The sequence below is a fragment of the Podarcis vaucheri genome, assembly GCF_965113315.1.
Source record: "Podarcis vaucheri genome assembly, chromosome: 12".
Lineage (NCBI taxonomy): Eukaryota > Metazoa > Chordata > Lepidosauria > Squamata > Lacertidae > Podarcis > Podarcis vaucheri.
In genome coordinates this window covers 62,583,989-62,607,365 of record NC_138750.1, presented here as the reverse complement: position 1 = coordinate 62,607,365, position 23,377 = coordinate 62,583,989, and the positions used below count along the sequence as shown (strand labels likewise).

The following is a 23,377-nucleotide window of genomic DNA, read 5'->3' as shown; positions in this document are numbered from 1 at the left end:
AAGCGCAGTGAAATCTCCCACTCCGGGGAGTGGAGATGGGCCTGGGACGTGGGGGCGTTGCCTCCCCATCACCCACCCCCTTCTGGCTTGTGGAGGGGGGCGGTTTTGCAGGGACCCCGCCGCCCCTCAAACCTTTTCCTCAGCCAGCCCGAGATCTTAGAGGCTGTTTCCTCCGCCGCCACCCCCACCCCCCTTCAGGATGGGTTGCCCGGAGTTACAGGACTCGGGCTCTGCAACCGGGCGAGCCAGGGGCAGGTGGGGCGGAGAGAGATGCAACCTCCCCTTCACACGCACACGCGAAAAATCAAGAGTCAGGATGCTTCCCTGGGCTCCCCAAGAGGTGCGATCCAGCGCTTGTCTTCCTTCGCTGCCGAGAAGGAGGAGGAAAGGGTTGAGCTCTCCAGTTCCACGAGAACTGCTCCTCCTGCTGCATCCCGAGCCCCCTGCTCCCTCCCGGGGCTTCCCTGACCCTGGAGAAAGGCTCAAATTCCTCGAGGACCTGGCTTGTGAATGGGGCGGAAGGGAGGGGAGAGCGTTGCGCCCCCTCGCCTCTCCAAAGCAGGGGATGCATGAGGGTCCCAGCCTGACGGAGGGGAGGCAGTGACGGAGCCCAAGGCAACCGCTGAACTACTTGGCTGAGTGGGGAGTGGGTCGCGCCCTTAGACCCTCCCTACCCAACCCCCCTGCCGCACCTCGGAGCCCCCACTGATTTCTCAGCCAGCGCAGAGGAGGGGATTATTGGGGTCTTCCCCGTTTCAGAGCCAAGAAGCTCCGCGCATCCCCGTGACTTGAATTTTAAGGCACTTTTGCGTCCTCATCCCTGGTATAAGAGCAGGCGGGAAGGAAGTCCGCCAAATCCGTTCTCTAGGTCGCCTGCTTTAGTGAGCCACTTCTGCCAACTAACTCTGCTGAACCCTCAACAGCCACCCAGTGGAAGGCCATCCCAGATTCTCTGCTGTTCTGAAAACCAAGCTGGAAGCTGGCCCTGTTCTCCCCAGCAGTTTGGGTGCCCGTTGGACCCAAAAGCGCAGGGTTCACTGGCTAGGAGATTGATTCATTTTTAAGTAATTGCTTTGGTGCATCCTGGGTCCCTCTGCATCTGAGCTGAAGGCACAACCCCCGGAGAACAAGACCCACGGGCAGCACTGCAGGGCTGTTGTGTTGCAGCTGGGCAAGGTAGGGGGTGGGAGATCCTCTCTCAGGCGCCCCCCCCCCTTTCACCACTCATGCAAAATCATGCTGCAAATCCGCTACCTGCTTTCCACCTCTAGAGGTGCAAACCTTTCCAGAAATCATGTTCAGCCTATTCACCATGCACGGGGAACATTCTGTACCGTATATCTAAAAGACTATAAGAATCTAAAAGAAACTAAAAGAGGGGTTAGGAGCATTAAACGGATGTGGAGGAGCATAAAAGATTAGTATATAAAAGACTACAACTATCAGTTTAGAGAGCACTATCATGCGAGTGTTCATGAAATCTAGTTTGTGGGGCAGGTCATCATCCGATGGATCTTGAGCGCTGCTGTGCAGAACCTGGCAACGTCGTATGTTGTAGCAGGGTTGGGATCTGACAGCAGCAGGGAGGCATAAAATTGTCCTGTGCACCTTGGGGTACTTATGGTTTAATGGGGAGAGGAGGCTAATATAAATGTCTCTGTAATATAGGAAGTGGAGAAGCACATGCTCTATTGTTTCTGTTTGTCCAGAGTCACAGGGGCATTGCAACTGATACAATGGCAAATAAAATACTAAGCAGGTGATTCTTAGGACATTGCACCCAGACAATCCAGTTTGTTCATTAGTTTGTTTTTCTCCTGACACCTCATAAGAAGCTGGTGGGCTGGCTTTAAAAATCCCCAGCTTTGCTAAAGGGAAGATATGGAGAGAAACGATTACAATGGTAATGTAACAGGTAAATCCCTGCACTACACACACATAAGGTGATAAATACTTTTCTGTAGCTGACACCCTTGCGAGCTTTCCCTTCCCCCTCTCCCTTGGCCCTTTTCCTGCCTTCCGCCATGTAAGATCCATGCTCTGCCTCCATGATGGGCTTCGCCAGGTATGGCCTTGCCTGGACCATCCATCTCCAGGACCATCTCCATCAGCTCAGAGACCTGGTCCTTCTGTTCTCCTAATGCCGCCCTGTTATTAAAAGCGCAGAAGCGCCCCACGCATTCTTGGACCAGCTTCCAGACAGCTGTGGGAATGTTCAGGGATGCAGGAGAGGATATATTGACTGATTATATCCTTATCCAACTTGTGCTAACAAGCTCCCAAAATATCAGCAGAGTTAAAGACATTCCCCTTTTTAAGTTCGCAACGGTAACGTGTGTTCTGGTTCGCTCGAACCTCTATAATAATTACTCTGGTAATTTCCCCCTTGTTCCCTCTTAAAATACGAGACACGACACAGTCTTTCATAAAAATATAAAAGAGTTTACTCACGTTCTGTTCACAATGTGATCCCAGAAGGCAGACAGGCTTAAAACGGTTACATACATTTAGAATCTATCTTATAGGAAAATAGTCCCTTTGTCCTCTCTTGGCTGGGAGCCAAGAGGGCATCTCAGCAGATGTTGCTGCTTCGAAGGAATATGGCAGAGAGAGAGCATGTGGTCACATGTGGAGGAAGTCTGTCCCAGGAAGTTTACCTGCTGGCTGGACACACATCCCTCCCCATGTCTTAACATGTACACTCTAGGAATGTTGTAATTGACTGCTCCTGTGTTTTACATCCCACATATATGACTACTTGTTGATTTATAATCAGCATTATCCCCAGCCCAATCCTCATCAGTATACCCAACCAACTTAGGGTCTCTGACGGCTGGTAACCTTAATTTACAATTCATGGTACCCTTCAAATACTGCACCACCCTCTTTACACCTGCCCAATCATGCTCAGTGAAAAAAATGGCAAGAAATCAAGATGATATTCTCAGGCAGCCTTCCATCTGCAAACCCAGCACCCCAGCCCTAGTTCAGACATGTGGTATCTCAAAAGAGAAACAGCACATTGCAGACATAAAAATGTTCAGAATATTTTGCAAGCAATGAGAAAAGAAATGCCCACTGAACTGTGCCCAAACGCTGTGGCTCTTTCCTCAGGTGGCACTTAAACAGGATTCAATTAAAAACGTTATTATTATTAATTTCAACTATTATTTTCATGTATTGGCAAACATCAGTCTAAACATATAAGGCTTTATATGACATTTGCTGTTTTATCTATGTGTTTAGATCTGTTGGAAGCCGCCCAGAGTAGCTGGGGCAACCCAGTCAGGCGTGTGAGGTTCAAATAATGAAATTTATATTATGGTGGAGTGTTTGCTTAATTTATTCATTTCATAAAAATATACACCCCTTGATTGTAAAAAAAAAGAATATCAAAGCATTTTGTCAAAAGATAAAATCACCATTAATAAGGATTAACAATGACTTAAAAGCTGAGTTAAAAAGTTAAAATGACAAGACCTAAGAACAGATTAAAAGTCTCGCCAGCTTTCTAAGCATCTGAATAGGCTTGTCTAAACAAGATTAACAGACTTTCCAAGTGTCCCTGTGTTCCAGAGACAGTCCCAGATTTACAGAAGCCCCTCCGGTTTCAGATGTGATCCCAGAACGTCCCGCTTTTCCTTAGAATCATAGAAACATAGAATTGGGGAGTTGGGAGGGACCCCGAGAGTCACCTAGTCCAGCCCCCTGCAATGCAGGAATATCCAGCTGCCCCAAACGGGGATCGAACCTGCAACCTTGGCTCTAACCAACCGAGACATCCAGGCGTAGGATGTCCCTATGATCATCGGAGAAACGTTGGAGGGCCTGGAGTTGCGGAACCCACGAGCCAAGGAGAGAAGTAACCAGACAACCTTTAGAAGACATCTGGAGAGGGAAGCTGTTTAATGTTTGGTTATGCTTTTACATATACACGTTGGAAGCCTCCCTGGGTGTCTGGGGCCACCGAGTCAGATGGGTACAAATAATAGAACTATTGTTATTATTATTATGGGATAGGACGTCCCTATTTTCATGGGAAAAACGTTGGGGAGGGTAAGGAATAATTTCAGCAAGCGCCAGAAGGAGGACAGTGTCCCTGACAAACACAACCCTGCAACTGCCCTGTTCCTGTTTGTGGTGGAAGAGAAGCCCCAGTTCGGGCGCACTCTTAAGCCACAGTCGGTCGATCAGCCTTTAAGGATCCTCCACAGGGATCCTTCCCTGCCTTTTGTTGCAACAGGCTAAACCCAGCTGCTGCCTCCCTAGGAAGCTTGAGGGCAGGGGCCCAGCCTGGTATGTCTGGGCATATTGAAGGGAGCTGCTTCTGAGCGAGGAAGGTGCGCCCAGGAGCGCGGAGAGGCTGCCCAGGGCTGCGGGACAAGGGGCGTCTCCCGGGTCCTCTTGCAGCAGGGGCTCCCTTTGCAACCAGATCCTTCTCTCCCTCCTTCTCTCCACCACTCGGCCCTTCCCAGACGGCAGACCTCACCTCCTCAGCTGCTTCGGCAGATCCTTGCTCGTCCCGCGTCGTCTTCCACGCCGGTTTGAGTTTTCCTGCAGTGAACAGGAGCGAGAGACGAGCTGCTTCTCCGAAGGGAAAATGAAAGTAGCAGCTGAATTAGGTCCTTTTTCTGCTTGGAAGGAGCAGGACAATATTTCCCCCCAGTGGATGCCTGGAGAACCAGCAGCTGGTTTGGGCGGTGGGTGGCGGCGTCGGGCGCTTTTCAGCTTAGAGAAAAGGCGAGCGCACGAGAGGGTCGCAGAATCAGAGACTTATAGAGTTGGAAGGGACCCCGAGGGTCATCCAGTCCAGCCCCCCTGCAGTGCAGGAATATGCAGCTGCCCCATCGAAGTTGCAGCCTTGACATCATCAGCACCGTACTAGACTGAGAAGTGCACAGAATGATGCCTGGCAGGGGATGAGGGGGACGAGTCTCCTAATATTCAGGGTGTTCTCACAAAGTGTAATGCTGGTGGTCAACAAAAGAGGTTCAAAGGCTCAAGGCAAATCTTTAAAAATGTTGTATAAACAACGACAACTGGGAAACACTGGCCCAATGTGGAAGGATGTGTGGATCCAGAATTGGTCTCCAAAGTCACTGTTAAAACCGTGTTTATGGAAGACAATCTTACTCGGCTACGAGGGATCGCCAAAGAAGACAGAAGATTCAAGGTGTTGAGCAATGTCGCATGCATGATGTCATGCAGCATCACACAGCATCACACGCATGACATCATGATGGTGCTCGGCTTCGCCCACAGGGCCCCCTCGATCTCCTTAAGGAGATGTTTATTATGCTTATGCGTTTTTAGGATTGTATTTGACTCTTGTAAATGGCTTTGGAGCTTTTCCTGAACCCAATAAGCTAAGTCATGCTGACGCCTCTTCCCCCACCACTTTTTAAAAGATGATGAGGATGTCAATCTGCAGAGAGAATTGGGGGTGGACTGGGGGCAATGGGGGCTGGACCTGAGGAAAGGAAAGGTCAGTGGGGCCCAAGCCCACAGGTCCATCTTTGTCCAAATGGCCTGTTGGCGGAAGGTGCCCATTGGGAAAGCCACCGGCTGAAGGTCAAGGTCCTGTCCTCCTTTGCCCGGGAGACGGTCCATGGCTCTGTGCTCCCTTGGGCCAGATGCATCCCTTCCTCATCCTGCTGCCCTCAGCTGCAGCCACCATCTCCCATCCTCAGAGGCAGGAGCGGCCCAAGACATTTTGCTGCCTGGGGCAAAGAAGAAGATGGTGCAATTCCCATTCTCTGCATCAAACCTGACTAGATTGGGAGTTGACTCTCAAGCCAATGCTGGTGATGTCATGATGTTGCTCAGCATCGCCCACAGGGCCCCCTCGATCCCCTTAAGGAGATGTTTATTATGCTAGGTGTTTTTAGGATTGTATTTGACTCTTGGTGATGTTCTGGCACATCACATGGCACTCATTTCTTTTTTCTTTTTTAGTCTTCTATTTATATTTTTCAAATTTATACATTTCATTCATTTTGCAATTTTAACATTTCCAAATTTTGACTTCCTTCCCCCTCTTTCTGCGGTTCCTTAAATTATTATTTTTCAAAAATATATTCTGCATATCCAAATTCATTTAACTTGCTCATTTATTTATCTACTGTAAATATATACTCTTATAAAACTGCAGGTTTTTACAGTAATCATTACAGTAATCCTGCTAATGTTTTTATCTGTTTACAGTTTATCTGTAAAAATTCAGTAATCCATTTCCACTCTTTTATAAAATGTTTGTTATCCTGATTTCTTATTCTTCCGGTAAGTTTCGCCATTTCTGTATATTCCGTAAGTTTTTGCATCTCTTCCTCCTTTGCTGGGACTTCGGCTTCTTTCCATTCTGCATCCTCCACCCCAAGCCCATTAAGGAGGATTCCCTTGGCTCACATCTGGAGACATCTCCCCCAGGGGGCTTCAACCAGCAGCTGCACAAGCCTACCTAGCTACAGAGCTACAATATTTTGTAAATCCTCTTAAAAGATTGTAGGAATTTGGTATATGCACTGGTGTTTTCTTGCAGAAAACACTTTCCATCGGCTAAACTGGAGCCTTTTCCAGGCATCTTTCTTAATACTTACGAAGGAAGAGTCCGAAACCAAACAAGCAGACATTTCTCTTGCTCCCACCAAGTCACTCGCTAGATACTTGTCACTGCAAAGGATACGAGTTATTTACACATTAATGACAACTAACCAGCCAGTTCCTAAGAGCAAAGGGTGGTTACCATTCAAAATAAACAAAATCCCTAAATCTCTCTGTCAACAGCCACTAAAACGGGAAGATTGCCACTGAAATCAGGACATTTGGGGGGGCCACCAGGGGGCGCATTGGAAGATGGCCGACAATAACATCTCTCCGACCCACACGAGGAAATTAAGAGGCTGATATGGGAGTATGCAGCCTCCCTTGCCCCCCCAAGGGAATGGGGGGCACTGCCTTGCCTGCTGTGTCCATAATTCGCCCCCAGATTCAAAAGAAGGGGGTGAGGGCACTAGGCACGAAGCCCTCGGGTGGGGTCGGCTCTCCCGGACGCTGTCTCTGATCGTGCACTGGTTTGCATCAGCTCGGAATATATAATTGGAAAAGAAGCAAATGCACATACTTCAAGTGAAGATCGGGAGTAAAGACTGCTGATTAATGGGATCTCTGTGATGCGGAGCAACGGGTTGGACAATAAATCAAGTGAAGACTCCTCATTAAAAGATCAGTATGTCGGAGCGAAACGGAAAGGGGGGGGAGTACTTATGTGAGTACCAATAACCTCCCCCCCCCCCCCAGGGAGAAAGAATCGTTGCAAATTACTAATCACAAGCAGGAGATTAAGAACTGGGTGGAAATGAATTACTGATCAAAGAGAGGACTGGTGAGAATCATCGGGAATGGAAAGAAAGCTTTGTGACGCAGCTACAAATGGAGATTCGTCAAGACAGGCCTGCCCACAGGAGGACGAGGGGGAGGAGGACCATGGTCATCGGAATGTCAATGTATGGTTATCGGAATGTGGATTTGACCTGCAGGGCCCCCTGAGATACAGATTGGCAGGCCTGTGGAAATCAACGGACAGACTGTGGGAATGTTCTTTACGGAGGTGTGGAAATGGCGTCTGTCCTTTATGTGATATGGCTCTTGGAGAGTGTAAAATCCACACAGGATATGTTTGTTTTCAACCCGCTTGTGAAGATTATCAGAGATCACAAAGAAAGGAATATATGATAACAACAAGAAGATGAGGAAAATAACAGAGAGACTATCTGGACAGAACTGTGTAATTAAAGCAGCAGCAAGAGTGATGTTTGGATCCCTTTCGGAGCTCGAAGTATGGGTACCCCCAACAAAATTTTAAAAATTTGGCTGTATAATTTGGAACTAATGTGATTTGGAATTAATGTGATTTGATTGGCCTGTTAATAAAAAATATTTTAAAAAAGAAAAGAAATCAGGACATTTGACAAAAGCTGCTGGTGTTGCAGGTTGTTCTAACTTTTAGCAGCAAAATTTGGGCAGTTAACTCATCCAAGTACTTGCGTCTTCCCCACCCTTTCCCAAATTATTTGACATATTCCGAGGCTGGATATTACAATACTTTGTAAATCCTCTTAAAAGTTTGTAAGAATTTGGTATATGCAGTGGTATTTTCTTGCAGAAAATACTTTCCAGCTAACCTGTCACCCTTAAGTTGCAACCCTAAACCTATTTGCAAGTGAGCTAACCCTGAATTGTTTCAGATTCCCTCGCCCCTCTTCTCAATCCCATGCCCACACACTACCTGTTATGTACTGAGTTGAATAGGATCCAAAATGCAGCAGTCTGATTGGTCCTAGAACAATAGGACCCAGAATGCAGCAGTCTGGTTGGTCCTAGAACAATAGGACCCAGAATGCAGCAGTCTGATTGGTCCACAGGAGCCACCCAATCTAGCTCCAGGTGGAAGTGAATCCGCAACCTGATTGGCCTAAAGGAGAATCCAGGAATTAGCCAATCACGTGGGGCCCATTGTGTAAATAATGTATATAAAGCAGACATTCTGGGGAAACTTCCATTCCTCCTCACCACTATGAGCTGAATAAAGAGCAGGAAATCCACTCTCGACTCCGAGTATATTTCACTACCTCTTTGGGAATCACAGCTGCCCTCTCTGCCCTCACTTGGATACAGACCTGGACAGCCTTATGCGCTGCTTCTCTTGTCTGTTTTCCTGAACTTATTAGCATCAGGAGTCAAACATTTGATGTGAGTAGAAAACGAAAGTAATTCTGCCATGGATTGGGTTTCCTCTGGCATGGTCAGACACACCGGCTGCCAATGTCTGTCAGTGCTGGTAAACAAGCGGGTTTACAGGAAAAGCATTGGGAAGAAACGGGGAGGGGGAGGGGAGCAGAAATCTTGTCAGTCTTGGGAACCAGAGTGCTATAGGTGCTTTATTGCAATTCTTCCAGTCATAGGTCAACGGAAGCATTGTTAGAAGAATCATCATCACCACCAACAACAATTATTATTTTTGTTTTATTATTTACACACACACACACACACACACACACACACACACACACAATTACCTTGCCCATCTGGCTGGGTTTCCCCAGCCACTCTGGGAAGCTCCCAGCAGAATATTATTATTATTATTAATAATAAAGCGATAAAAGATCCGTAAACAGGGCTACCTTCAGATGTCTTCTGGAAATCATATAGTTGTTTATCTCTTTGACATCTGGTAGGAGGGCGTTCCACAGGGTGGGCGCCACCACCAAGAAGGCCCTCTGCCTGGTTCCCTGTAACTTGGCTTCTCGCAGGGAGGGAACCGCCAGAAGGCCCTCAGAGCTGGACCTCAGTGTCTGGGCTGAACGATGGGGGTGGAGACGCTCCTTCAGGAATAATGGCAGCAAACAACCATGCCCAAGCCCCCAAAGAAGGAATTAACAAAATTAAATTAAATTGCTATGTATTTATTTTAAATACTTCAAGGGGTGATAAAGGTAAAGGTACCCCTGCCCGAACGGGCCAGTCTTGACAGACTCTAGGGTTGTGTGCTCATCTCACTCTAGAGGCCGGGAGCCAGCACTGTCCGCAGACACTTCCGGGTCACGTGGCCAGCGTGACGAAGCTGCAGCTGGCGAGCCAGCACCAGAGCCGCACACGGAAACGCCATTTACCTTCCCGCTATAAAGCGGTACCTATTTATCTACTTGCACTTAGGGGTGCTTAGGGGTGCTTTCGAACTGCTAGGTTGGCAGGCACTGGGACCAAGCAACGGGAGCGCACCCCGCCGTGGGGATTCGAACTGCCAACCATGCAATTGGCAAGTCCTAGGCGCTGAGGTTTTACCCACAGCGCCACCCGCGTGGAAATGTATGGCTGGAAGAAATCTAGTCCACCTGCTAAGGTATCCCAGACAGACGGCCATCAAACCTCTCTTCAAAAACCTCCCATAATATGTGTCAGGGAACTGACATCGGAGGAAAGGGAAGTGGTAGGGCTCCCAGAGACTGGGAGAGAGTCAACAGCCAAGGCAGGGACCAGCAGGGGGAGCGCGGGGTCTCTGGAGGAGGATCTCAGTAATGCTGAGAGAGACGCAGCAGCCCAGGCAGGAAGCAGAAGGGGAGAGAAAGGGGTGAGAGACACTTCGAGCGAAAATAGCGGGGAGGTGTCAGAAGCAACTGCAGGGAGACCTATGCTTCGCCGGAAGCTGTCACGTCGTGAGTCCAGGAGACGCGTTTCCATTAAGGAACTTCTTTGCTGGAAGCGCTTCCGCAGACAGCCACTGTCGGACTCTACAAGTGACTAGAGCAGACATGTCTGAGGAGCTCTGTCACACACAGAGGTTTGTGGGGTCGCACAAACTCTGAAGGGGCACTATTTTAAGCACAAGCAGCTAATCATCCCCTGACAGCAGTCCGACAGTCTCTGTACGCTGCCTGTGCAGGAGAAGGCATCATGAGCGACCCAGCAGGAGCCGGAGCCGCAGGGGGTGGAGCTGGTCCAAGCTTGGAAGACAGATACCGAGCATTGGAGGTCCAACTTGCGCTGCAGACGGCGAGGCTCGAGGAGAGGAGGGCTCAAGATGCAGACAAGAAGGGGAGAACCACTCAGTTCCCCAGAAAGGTACCAGGATTAGTGCAGAAGTTTGGGGGGGACCCCAAGGATTACCATGCCTTTAGGACTGAAATGCAATATGCCCTGAATGTGCAGTTTGATGAGTTCCCTGATGAGGAATCCCGAGTTGCTTTCGTAATTGGGCATCTTGAGAAGGGAGCGCGAGATTGGGTTCGACCCCTGATGGCAACGCACAACGATATCCTGAAGGACACTATGAAATTCTTTCGTGCAATGGATATCATGTTCTCCAGCGATATTGAGGAGGGGGTAGTGCGCAGACAGCTAATGGCTTGCAAGCAGGGAAGCAGATCTGTCCGTGAGTACTGGACTGAATTTACCATGCTGATTCACAGATTGGGGTGGGATTTATCGGCAGCACCCATTCAGATGCTATTTGAAGAAGGTCTTTCTTCAGCTGTGAAAGACGAGCTGGCCAGGAGCCCCAGGGCGGTGTCTATGGATCAGCTGACCAAATCTGCGCTGACCATTGGAGCGCGCCAGGAGGCAAGAGCCTTGGAGAGGCGGGAAGGGAGAGGGGAACGTTGGAAGGAGTTACGCATTCCAGACATTCCTGAGCCAGCTTTCCCGCCGGCAGAGCCGATGGAAATCGGAACAGCCCGCGCGCGCGCAGTTTCAAAGCCCAGTGAGGGGGCGAAGAAGGAGGGAAAGGGACCCCGGAAATGCTATCTCTGCCAACAGCCAGGCCACTTTGCCAGAGTCTGCCCCCAGAGGAAGGAATGGCAAGGGATGGTGGGAACTGTTGAGGGGGAAGAGCAGGGAGAAACGGAGCAGGTAAAAGCCAACGCCTGGTTGCCAGCAGGGCACTGCAGCCAGGCCAAAGAGCAGTGAAAGTGCCCCTTTCCCAAGTGCCAGTGCCAGAAGCTCCTCGACCTGCTCTAGTGATTGAAGTGTCGCTAGAGTTGCAAAATGGACACCCCCTAAAAATAAAGGCGCTGTTGGACTCAGGCAGCTCCTGCAATTTTATGAGCAAGGAGTTTGCGGCTGAACACCAGATACAGACTATCCCCTTAAGCAACCCCCTGCAGGTGACCACGATCGATGGCAGAGAACTGTTGGGAGGAGGCGTCAGCTTGCAGACCATCCCAATGATAATGAGGGTGGCAAGGCACACAGAACTGATAGCGTTTAATGTGGCCACCTTGGGAGGCGCTCCCATTATTTTGGGAATGAGCTGGCTAGCCCTACATGATCCGCTGGTGGGCTGGCATCAAAGAGTGGTTTCCTTCGGTTCCGCACATTGCTTAGAACACTGCAGGGGGGGAAAGGGGTCAGCAGGGGCCCAAGCCACCCTAGCAGGGACGGAAGTGATGGAGAAGGGGAAGGTGCCATCACAGTATGCTGATCTCAGCGACGTGTTCAGCGAGAAGGAAGCTGACCAACTACCCCCGCATAGGCCCTTTGATTGCCAGATCAACTTACTCCCTGGAGCACAGCTTCCTGTAGGCAGGTTGTATGCCATGTCAGACAGGGAGATGCAGGAGTTGCGAGCGTTCATTGACAAGAACCTGAAGAGAGGCTTCATCAGAGAGTCCAAGGCAGCGGGGGGTAGCCCAGTGTTTTTTGTGGATAAAAAGAACACGGACAAGCCGAGACTGGTATGTGACTTTCGGGCCCTAAATGCAGTGACAGAGCCGGTGGCTTTTCCTATGCCCAGGATTGATGATATTTTGACCAGGGTGCGAAAAGGAAAGATTTTTACAAAGCTGGACCTAAGGGGGGCGTACAACCTGATACGTATAAGGAAAGGGGATGAATGGAAGACCACCATGTTCACCCCTTTGGGGGCATTTGAATATCTCGTTATGCCTTTTGGATTACAAGCAGGCTCCGCGTGTTTTCAAGCCTTTATGAACCATGTACTGGGGCCTTTGCTCTACAAGAATTGCGTGGCCTTCTTAGATGACGTGTTGGTGTATTCGGAGAATGAGGAGCAACATGTGAGAGACGTCAGAGAAGTGTTGAGCAGGCTGCAAGCCAACAGACTGTGGGTGAAACTGGAGAAGTGTCAGTTTCATACCAAGGAGGTGGAATTCCTGGGGTACCGCTTGTCAGACAAGGGGTTGGCCATGGACCCCGGCAAGGTTCAAGCGGTGCTGGAATGGAAAACCCCCAAGACTAAGAAGGATGTGCAGAGGTTCCTAGGGTTTGGAAACTTTTATCGTAAGTTCATCCGAAACTTCGCTCACCTGACGGCGCCCATCACGGACTGTCTCAGCAGCAAAAAGAAGTTTGTTTGGACGGGGGAGGCGGAGTGAGCGTTTGAGGAACTGAAAAAGGCCTTCGCCTCTGACGAACAACTTCTACATGTGGATTTACAAAAAAAGCTGAGGGTCGAAACAGACGCTTCTGACAGAGCCATAGGGGCGGTGCTTCTTCTGCAGCCGGGGAAGGAGGGGTCCGAGTGGCGACCGTGTGCCTTCTTTTCGCGAAAGCTGAACAAATCTGAGAGAAACTACACGGTGTACGACCGGGAACTTCTTGCGATTTATGAGGCCTTCCGGAGATGGAGGCACCTACTAATTGGTGCACAACAGAAGGTGCAAGTACGCACGGACCATAAGAATCTAGAGTATTGGAGAACTGCGCGAGTGCTCAACCAACGGCAGTTGAGATGGGCCCAGGAGTTCTCCAAATTTAACTTTGAGATTTGTTACGTACCAGGCCAGGAGAACGTTAGGGCGGACGCTCTCTCACGCAAACCTGAATATTTGGAGGGAGAGGGTGCACCCGAAGAGACCCATGTCATTCCCGAGGATCGCTGGGTGTGTGGGGCGGCATTGGTGGGGCTAAGGGAACTGATAGAGGGAACGGTGCAGGATGAATATGCCCAGGACAAACTCAGGGGTCTCAGGAGGGAGGGAGACAAACCCGGGGGTTTTGAGGAGAGAAACGGGGCGTTGTACTACAAGGGAGCGTTATACGTACCTGAAGGAGAATTGAGGGAAAAGGTACTCAAGCAACTGCACGATAGCCCCACAGCAGGGCATTTTGGGCAACACAAAACCATGTGGCTGGTTACCAGGGAATTCTGGTGGCCCAAGGTCAGGGAAGATGTGCGGGAGTATGTGAGAGGGTGTGACCGATGTCAACGAGCCAAGGGGGAGAGGCGGGCACCGGCAGGTTTATTAGAACCACTACCCACGCCGGAAAGACCATGGGAGGCAGTGGCAATAGATTTTATGACTGATCTGCCCAGGTCCAAAGGGAAGACAGCCATTATGGTTGTGGTAGACCTGTTAACCAAGATGGCCCACTTTATAGCCTGCTCACATGCGGTCACAGCAGAAGAAACCGCTAAATTGTTTGTGGAAAATGTGTTTAGATTGCATGGTGCCCCCTTGAGGGTGGTTTCGGACCGAGGGAAACAATTTACTTCCAGGTTCTGGAGGAAGCTCATGAGCTTATTGCATGTAGAGGTGAATTTTTCCACTGCCCGCCATCCAGAAACCAACGGGCAGGCGGAAAGAGCTAATGGTGTCCTCCAGCAATATTTGAGGTGTTATGTGAATGACAGAGAGAATGATTGGGTGGAGAAGCTGGCGTTGGCAGAATTTGCCTATAACAATGCGGAGAACGTGTCCACGGGAATGAGCCCTTTTTTGGCCAATCACGGGTGTCATCCCCGAGCCTTCCCAGGGGGGGAGGGGGAGAACTGGAGCGTTCCAGCCGCAGAACAGTTCGTTGAAGAAATGGAAGCGATCCATCGCCAGCTCCAACTTAATTTAAACAGGGCGAAGGAGGAATATAAGAGGCAGGCAGACAAAACCAGAAGGGAAGGAGAAAGCATTAGGGTGGGGGACCAGGTGTGGTTGTTCACCCAAGGGTTACCATTTAAAGGAGGTTGTAAGAAGTTAAGACCCAAAAGGCTGGGCCCATTTGAAGTCACGCAACAGGTCAACCCAGTGGCTTTCAGACTCCGGTTACCTAACCACATGAAGTTGCACCCAGTGTTCCACAGATCATTGCTGTCACCGTATATAGGGGACAGAGAGGGGAGGGTCAATAGGGGACCAGCTATGGAGGAAAAAGAACACAGCTACCATGTAGCGGAGATTCTCGATTCCAGGTGGAGGGGAGAGCAAGTAGAGTATTTGGTAATGTGGGAAGGGGAGCCGGAGTCGGAAAACACCTGGGTCAGGGCAGAGGATGTAGATGACGAGGTTTTGATTGAAACTTTTCATCAGAGATTCCCTCGGAAACCCCAGCCAGTGGCGAGGTTCCGGAGGGAATACTTCGCCACCACCGACGAAGAAGAAGAGTTGGAGGGGTTCGCTGATTCCGAGGTGGAGGAGGATTCAGCGAGTCGGAACGAAGACCGATGGAGGGAAATGTTCGAGACGTCGGAAGATGAAGAGGATTCTTTTAGGGGTTTCAGCTCCTCACCGCCCAGAGGAGAGAGTAGGGGCGGGGGAGAGGGGGGCCCTGGAGGGGAGGTGGATGTCAGGGAACTGACATCGGAGGAAAGGGAAGTGGTAGGGCTCCCAGAGACTGGGAGAGAGTCAACAGCCAAGGCAGGGACCAGCAGGGGGAGCGCGGGGTCTCTGGAGGAGGATCTCAGTAATGCTGAGAGAGACGCAGCAGCCCAGGCAGGAAGCAGAAGGGGAGAGAAAGGGGTGAGAGACACTTCGAGCGAAAATAGCGGGGAGGTGTCAGAAGCAACTGCAGGGAGACCTATGCTTCGCCGGAAGCTGTCACGTCGTGAGTCCAGGAGACGCGTTTCCGTTAAGGAACTTCTTTGCTGGAAGCGCTTCCGCAGACAGCCACTGTCGGACTCTACAAGTGACTAGAGCAGACATGTCTGAGGAGCTCTGTCACACACAGAGGTTTGTGGGGTCGCACAAACTCTGAAGGGGCACAATTTTAAGCACAAGCAGCTAATCATCCCCTGACAATATGGATTTACTTTAAAAAAAAAAATCTATATATAACAACAACACTCTTATTATTTGTACCCCGCCCACCTGCCTGGGTTGCCCCAGCCACTATGGCTTTCATTCCTGAATTACCAGCAGGCCAGAAGCCGAAAGCAGGACAGAGCACAATTTTGCCTTCAAAATTTGTTCTTCAGTTATTCTATCTGCTATAGCAGTCCCTATTGCTCCACCAATTAAGCTATGTCACATACTGCAGAGAAAATAAAAATAAAAACCCAAACCTAACCGAATGTCACCGGAACAAGACCTCCCTGACTTCAAGAGAAGTAACTTGTTTCGCCCCCCAAATGAAGTACAACATATCATGGTGTTTCTCAAAGGAAGCTATTTTGATCAGACCATTACTGGTTTTTGTTTAAGATTTGGTCCAGCTCTATTGAACCCCTGCATGTCTGCAGATATGCAAGATGAAGAGGACTCTGCCCCCTGTTCACTCCATAGTAAAACAACAACCCTGCAATGAATTAGGGGCCACCACCTGCCGGAGACGCGGGTGGCGCTGTGGGCTAAAGCCTCAACGCCTAGGGCTTGCCGATCGAAAGGTCGGCGGTTCGAATCCCCGCGGCGGGGTGCGCTCCCGCTGTTCGGTCCCAGCGCCTGCCCACCTAGCAGTTCGAAAGCACCCCCGGGTGCAAGTAGATAAATAGGTACCGCTTACCAGCGGGAAGGTAAACGGCGTTCCGTGTGCGGCTCTGGCTCGCCAGAGCTGCGATGTCACGCTGGCCACGTGACCCGGAAGTGTCCCCGGACAGCGCTGGCCCCCGGCCAATAAATGTGAGATGGGCGCACAAACCCCACAGTCTGTCAAGACTGGCCCGTTCGGGCAGGGGTACCTTTACCTTTACCTGCCAGAGACAGGAGTGCCTGGCGTGCTCTGGTCCAAGGGGTCACGAAGAGTCGGACATGACTAAACGACTAAACAACAACCTGCCAAAGGAGGGACGTGGGTGGCGCTGTGGGTTAAACCACAGAGCCTAGGGCTTGCCGATCAGAAGGTCGGTTGTTCGAATCCCTGCGACGGGGTGAGCTCCCGTTGCTTGGTCCCTGCTCCTGCCCACCTAGCAGTTCAAAAGCACATCAAAGTGCAAGTAGATAAATAGGTACCGCTCCGGCGGGAAGGTAAATGGCGTTTCCGTGCGCTGCTCTGGTTCGCCAGAAGCGGCTTAGTCATGCTGGCCACATGACCCGGAAGCTGTACGCCGGCTCCCTCGGCCAGTAAAGCGAGATGAGCACCGCAACCCCAGAATCGTCCACGACTGGACCTAATGGTCAGGGGTCCCTTTACCTTTTTACCTTTTACCTGCCGAAGGATTCCAGGAGAGAACTAATGAAACTCACAAAGTAATCGGGGTTGGCACCATCCTGGGCCCTGCCTGGTCTGCTCTCCCTCTCTCTCTTTTTTCTTTCTTTCTTTCTTTCTTTCTTTCTTTCTTTCTTTCTTTGCAATGGCAAACATTCAGTAGTTTACTGCTTGTATGGGTTTGCAACATAAAACATAAAATAAATGGTATATGGCTTCAGCAGATGATAATTATAATAGCAATAATAATAATATTTTTGGAGAAATAAGGTAAATATGTTCAGATATGAAGTGAGGTGAGTTGAGGGGGCTGGGGCATGGGAGAGGGACCTTGGGGTGCTGATTGGCTGAGGGTGGGGTGTGGCAACCTGAAAGGCCTCAATTCTCTTCTGTCATTGGAGGGTAGAAATTGTGAGCCTCCGCACTATTTCTGCAGCACCAGCAAACCTCCTTTTCCTCTGCCCACCCCAAGGCTTTTCCCGTAAACCAGGTGCTGTTATAGTCAGTGGCAGAATGCCTTGGTCCAGCTATTTCTGTGCTGGCAGAAACCTACTTTCGTTTTCAAGGCAGATCAAATGCTGGTCTCCTAATCCCAGTGCTGGCCTCCTGATCTAAAGCAATCCAGAAATAGGCAAATAACTGAGGAGGAGAAGTCACCGTCAGGTGGTGCTCAGGAAGCTGTTCCAAGTTGCTTCAAGTAGCACTCCGTTCAGATACAGACCAGGCTCAACTTCCATATTATTTGTGGTACAGTAGTACCTTGGGTTACAGACGCTTCAGGTTACAGACTCCACTAACCCAGAAATAATACCTCAGGTTAAGAACTTTGCTTCAGGATGAGAACAGAAATCGCGTGGCGGCGGCGTGGCAGCAGCAGGAGACCCCATTAGCTAAAGTGGTGCTTCAGGTCAAGAACAGCTTCAGGTTAAGAACGGCCCTCTCGAACGAAATAAGTACGTAACCAGAGGTACCACTGTATATTTAAAAAAGAGGAGCCAGACATCCCAGTACAGTGGTACCTGGGATTACATACACTTCAGGTTACATACACTTCAGGTTACAGACTCCACTAACCCAGAAATAGTGCTTCAGGTTAAGAACTTTGCTTCAGGATGAGAACAGAAATCGGGCTCCCGCAGTGCAGCAGCAGCAGGAGGCCCCATTAGCTAAAGTGGTGCTTCAGGTTAAAAACAGTTTCAGGTTAAGTACGGACCTCTGAAACGAATTAAGTACTTAACCTGAGGTACCACTGTACATTTCTGAGCACAACTCAAAGTGTTGGTGCTGACCTTTAAAGCCCTAATTGGCCTCAGTCCTGTTACCTGAAGGAGCGTCTCCACGTCCACCTCCTTCTATTGGTTACAGGAGAGGACAAAACTGCCCTCTGGGAGGACAATTTCAGAGGAGCTGCATTTGGAGAAGCAGCCAAGAGCAGCAGCAGGAGGAGGGGGAGACCCACACAGAGAAAGACCCACACGGAGGGAGACCCACCCAGAGGGAGACCCACACCTCAGACGGACCACAGGTTGGTATTTGGGAGCTGGGAGCAGCAGCCACAAGGTCTGACTTTAAGTCTTCTGTATCTCAACCTGCCTCAGAGATGCTCAAGGTCCGCTTTGTTTGACCTGTTGCTTGATACAGAGTTAGAGCTCTCGAAAGCAAAACTTTGGCTTGCGTGTATAATCATAAATCTTTCCCCTTTGATTAAACTGGCAGTTGAAGGAGCCTGACAATCTGCAGGAACAACCTTCTAGGGGTTTTAAGGTTTATTTTTAAAAGAACATGTTCTTTCCCCCTCCGACCCCCGCCAGAATTGCCTCAAATTTGCAGACATGGAGACTGACAAATCCCAAAATTAGAGCTGTCGTGTTTCCTTTGCCATGGGGGTGGGGTTTGGTACAAAAAAACAGAAAAAATCTGTAGGGGGAGGAATGGAAATGACTTCTTCTGCCCCACACCAGGGATTTTTCGGCACACAGCTTCTCCCTGCAAGAAAGAAATCTCTCCATTGAACTGGATAGAGAAAGGAGAGGCAGAGGAAAGAGAAAGGGTCCCTCTGAAAAATCAATCCTTCGTTGGCATCTCTTCCCAAATCACTGGGAGTCGGGAAAGGGCGGGGCTGGGAAAATAATTCAGGGATCAAGACCTCGGCTCGCCGGTCAAAGTGAACTCTCCCCCTTCCCTCCTCTGTTCTCTCCAGCCCATCCGCACTCGAACTCAGAGCAAGGGAGTCTTTCGCCAGGAGGGAGAATCAGCTCAGCTGCCCTGCATGCAGAAGGTCCGAGGTTTGACCCCCGGCCTCTCCAGGTGGGGCTGGGGGAGAGACTTGGGCCTGGGAAGCGCCTGCCAGTCAGTGCAGGCGACATTGCGCTAGACGGAGCGAGGGTCCCACTCTGCGCAAGGCGACGCCTGGGGTTCCCAAACGCAGAAAGAGGAGCGCACCTTCTTCGCCGCGTTGTCAGAGAGCAGCTGCGCATGACGAGCGTTGCGCTCTCTCTCTCTCTCTCTCTCTCTCTCTCTCTCTCTCGTGGACCAGGGACTCGGTTCAGAGAGGAATAAAACGGGGAGGGGCGAATTCAGCCCCTCTCTCACCCTGCAGTGCCACCAAATATTTCTGGCTAGCAGCCGAGACCAGTTTTGGGGAAGTCAGGGAGGTTTCTCTGACTTGTTTCTCATTCACCAAAAGAGAATTGCCAAGCGGAGACGACTCTGCTCGCCCCATTGAGTCTTCTGTGGGGCTTGCAGAAGCACCCGAGAGCCAGAGGAACCCCACACTTCCCTCAGAGACCCACAGGTTGGTGCTGGGGAGGCGCGAGGTTCTTCCCCTTGCACTTTGTCATTCCTGAATAGATAAGAGGAGAAGTGGCTTCTGTGCCTGAAACAGACTTGTGTTTTAAGAGGTGACAAACGCAAGTCGTTCTGTTCCCCTGAGATCACTCAAGCAAGAGAGCCACTTGTGGGAAAAGGGAGAGTCATCCAATTTCCACGTTTCTAGCAAGATGCGTTTGCACATTAGAAGTTGTCACGTCTTCTTTTGTTGTCAAAAGCTTCTTTTGCATGGCTGCTGCAAACCGTTCCAGCTGGCATATTGCAGAGGGGACTTCGTGACGGGATCTTGCGCTGATTATGCCCTCGCCTCCTGGTCTCTGGCTCTTTGGGAAGGCCACAAATCCATCCTGATTTGGCCCAGACTTGGAGCAAAGGAGTGAAGGCTGCAGCGCAAGGGTCTCCCAGGATTTGGGGTAGGACTAGGGGGACCCCTGCCCTGACTCGGGATATGGCACCTTCCTAAGATGCTGAGCTCCTCTGCTGCTGCCAGTTGCTTCCTTGCAGGAGGGATGGGGCAGGCGGCTGTGGACCATCTGGGCTATTGCATCCTGGACATTTCTGTGTGTTCCCTTGGTTTGTTTTACCAGTCTCCATCAATTTATGAGAAAGTACTTCAGTCACTGATGGCATCCCCCACTGTTTATTCTTCTCTACTCTCTGCCCCTTTCTCCTATTTTAAGACTGCAGCATGTGTGAGATTGCTCTTAATCCTCACAATTTGGGGGAGACCTGCATCAGATCTCTTTCTCTCCCTCTCTGCCCTACCTTTCCCTTTGCCTCATCTTGGGGGAAAGCTGGGGGTGTCAAGAGAAACTGAGGGATCCTCAAAGGGTTGGCATCCTGCCCACTTTCTGCAAGCACAATCAGAGCGGAGGTGGAACTCAGCTCCAACTCCACTTCTGCCATCTCACACCTTTGGCTTTTCCCCACTCTGTATAGGAGGAATCTTCCCTCCTTGCAAAGTGATGGAATGAAAGGTCTGCTGCCCAGGAAGAGAGGCTGAGAGCAGGTGGCAAATTGCAGAACCCATTTCCTTGGCAGATCTCTTGTGCTGCTGAAATGTATACTGCCTTGAACTCTGTTTAACTGAGGTGATGAGAGTAGGCATTAATGTTTATTTTTCTAATCTAGCAGGAATCAAACTTCCTATGAGTGAATACAAAAATGTCAATCATAAACAAGGTTAATATAGAATACATTAAAAAAAATCATAATGAATATAGAATACATACAAGACAGCAGGGCATACATTGAACATGTAGACAAGGTTTACAGTGATTGCAGCTAAAGGCAGCAAACTTGAAATCTCCTTAGCAGATTTTGTGAGCAGAGGCAAAGTCTTGGCACTTAACCAAGGTTTGTGTTTGTTGACTTGGACAGAAAGGGCTGCTCATCCAATATGCAGTTGACTCTGAACTGGGATGGGTAGTTAATACTGAAGAAGAGAGAATCCATATTCAATATGACTGTAACAGACTAAAGAACTGGGGCAAGACTAACAACACTGATTTCAATGGGGATAAAATGTCAGTTTCTGCACTTAGAAGTAATAAACAGGTGCACAAATATAAGATGGGGACACCTGGCTTGCTGGCAGTATATGTAGAAAGGATCCATGGGTCTTAGTAGACCACAAGCTAAAAATGAGTCAACAGTGAGATGCAGCAGTTAAAAAAAACAACCCTAATTCAATCCTAAGCTGCATCAACAGAAGTCTAGCGTTCAGAGGAAGGGAAATAATAGTCCCACTCTCTTCTGCCTTGGTCAGACCTCACCTGGAATACTGTGTCCAGTTCTGGGCACCACAATTTAAGAAGGAGATTGACAAGCTGCAAGGTGGTTAGGATGACCTTCCCTAGTAGAATATGACAGACATGTCTGTGGTGGGATGAACAGCTGGGTGCTGGAGGTACCTAATGCCCCATCAGGTGTGGTCCTGGTCTCCTTGAATGTGGGGTAAGGATACTACTCTGAAGGAAGCCCTCCTTGGATATCTAAATTTCTACGAAAAGGGAAAGAAATAGGAGCAGCCTTGTCTTGTAAGCTTGGCCTAGGAATCCTGTCCAAGCAGCACCCCCATTGGCACATGATCCATTTGCCCAGTTTCAGGGTGATTTCCCCTCCCACTGCAATTCTGTGTGACACAGTCCCCTTTGTTCAGGGATCACAGGATAGAGTTTTCAGCTGCTACAGGGGACTGTGGATGGGAGGGAAGCAAGAAGAAGATCAGTTGCACAAGCTTTCTTGAACATGTGCAACTATTGCATACAAACGTCTAATCTCCCCCGCCCCCCCCCCGATGAGACATTGCCTCCTCCCCTTTTTTGGCCTTCCTCTTTTCCCCACACGCTTTGCATGCCGAATAATCTTTCCAGAGTCCTTCACATCTCTTCTTTCTTGCAGGAAGGTGAAGGCAGGAGAGCAACCTGGACCAGAGCCATGGACAGATCAGACAACCCGGTTAAAATACCAGCCCTGGGCCGCCCATTCCAGCTGGGAATGCTGTACGACTGTCGTAAAGATGCCCTCATCCCAGGTAGAGCTGGTGCAAGGAAAAGCTTATGCTGAAAAGCAAAAATTACTCATATCAGGATTAGCAGTCGGCCCAAACAGTGCAGTTTCAGTGCTAAACGTGCTCCCCAAATTCATTTTCAACATCCCTTACTGTCTGCTTCCACTTCTTTTGCCAAAGTTTGTGCTCCTTTATGTTCTCTGCATTTGGACAAGACTTCCATTTATTAAAAAGAAGTCTTCTTGCCCGTGATAGCGTCTTTGCTCCTTAACCTTGCTGGCATCGTCTTGGCCCAAATCATCATCATCATCTGCCCATAAAGATTCAGCAGGTGTGTTCTGTTTCAATTTTTTAAAGCTTGCTGAAAACCTTTCTACTCCACCAGGCCTATGCAGACCATTAAGAATACATCTTTCCACAATTATTACTGTAGGTAATAAAAACAGGATTTTATTCAGCCAGAACCTGCCAGAACTCAGTTCTGGCACCTCTCAGGTGGGCACCATTGCATTATAAGAGAACAAGGGAAGCATTCATGGAGAGTTCTGGCATCTTTTTTTCTTGAAAAATACCACATTAAACATAAAAAAAACTTCCCTATACAGGGCTGCCTTCAGATGTCTTCTATAGATTGTCTAGTTACTTTTCTCCTTGGCTCAGGGGGTCACATAACTCCACACCCTCCAACATTTCTCTGATAAAAATAGGGATGTCCTAAGCCCAAAGGAAAGCGGAACATTCAGGGATCAAATCAGAAACCGGGGTGGCTTCTGTAAATCCGAGACTGTCGCTGGAAAATTGGGACACCTGGAGGGACTGTAATCCATTGTGGTGTTCCTGTACCAATAAGTTAACAACTTTCACCACTGTAACTGTTATGTGTGCCGGCGTGGTTGCTCAAGAGCGAACAGGCAAGACCCCACTGGTCTTTTCAAAGCTTTATTATCTATCCAAAGCATTCACTGTGCAGAGCGTCTCAATTGCATGTCTGCTCAGTCGCTAGCAGCATCTGGGAGTGGGTGGTCCTTAAACTTTCCCCAGCAGAGCAGTCTTTAGACCCCCATCCTACGCCTCCCCTCTCTGCGCTTAAATCGACTGCACAGAGAGGGCGTGGGCAAAGGGAGACCTTCCTCCCCCTTGCTTTGCTCTGGCTCAGTGTTGCGGCTCTCT

General features: G+C 49.6%; 2 protein-coding genes and 1 long non-coding RNA gene across 5 annotated transcripts in view; 2 read left to right on the top strand and 1 right to left on the bottom strand.

Annotated features, from left to right (window-relative positions):
* Positions 1 to 23,377, bottom strand: part of LOC309515002 (erythroblast NAD(P)(+)--arginine ADP-ribosyltransferase-like) — a 187,533-nt gene that overhangs the window by 126,308 nt on the left and 37,848 nt on the right. The gene's annotated exons all lie outside the window — the stretch shown is intronic.
* The window catches only part of LOC309515136, a 99,980-nt gene that overhangs the window by 42,003 nt on the left and 34,600 nt on the right, over positions 1 to 23,377 (top strand). The window lies entirely within an intron of this gene.
* Positions 1 to 23,377, top strand: part of LOC309514873 (verrucotoxin subunit beta-like) — a 55,094-nt gene that overhangs the window by 27,172 nt on the left and 4,545 nt on the right. The window contains exons 1-2 of one of the 2 annotated variants that reach the window (XM_082192310.1): positions 18,343 to 18,391; positions 22,099 to 22,231. In XM_082192310.1, the coding sequence (XP_082048436.1) occupies positions 22,135 to 22,231 (97 nt within the window). In that variant the 5' untranslated portion in view covers positions 18,343 to 18,391; positions 22,099 to 22,134. Of the gene's footprint in view, positions 1 to 18,342; positions 18,392 to 22,098; positions 22,232 to 23,377 lie in introns of those variants that run through there. The other variant, XM_082192309.1, reaches the window with a different exon arrangement.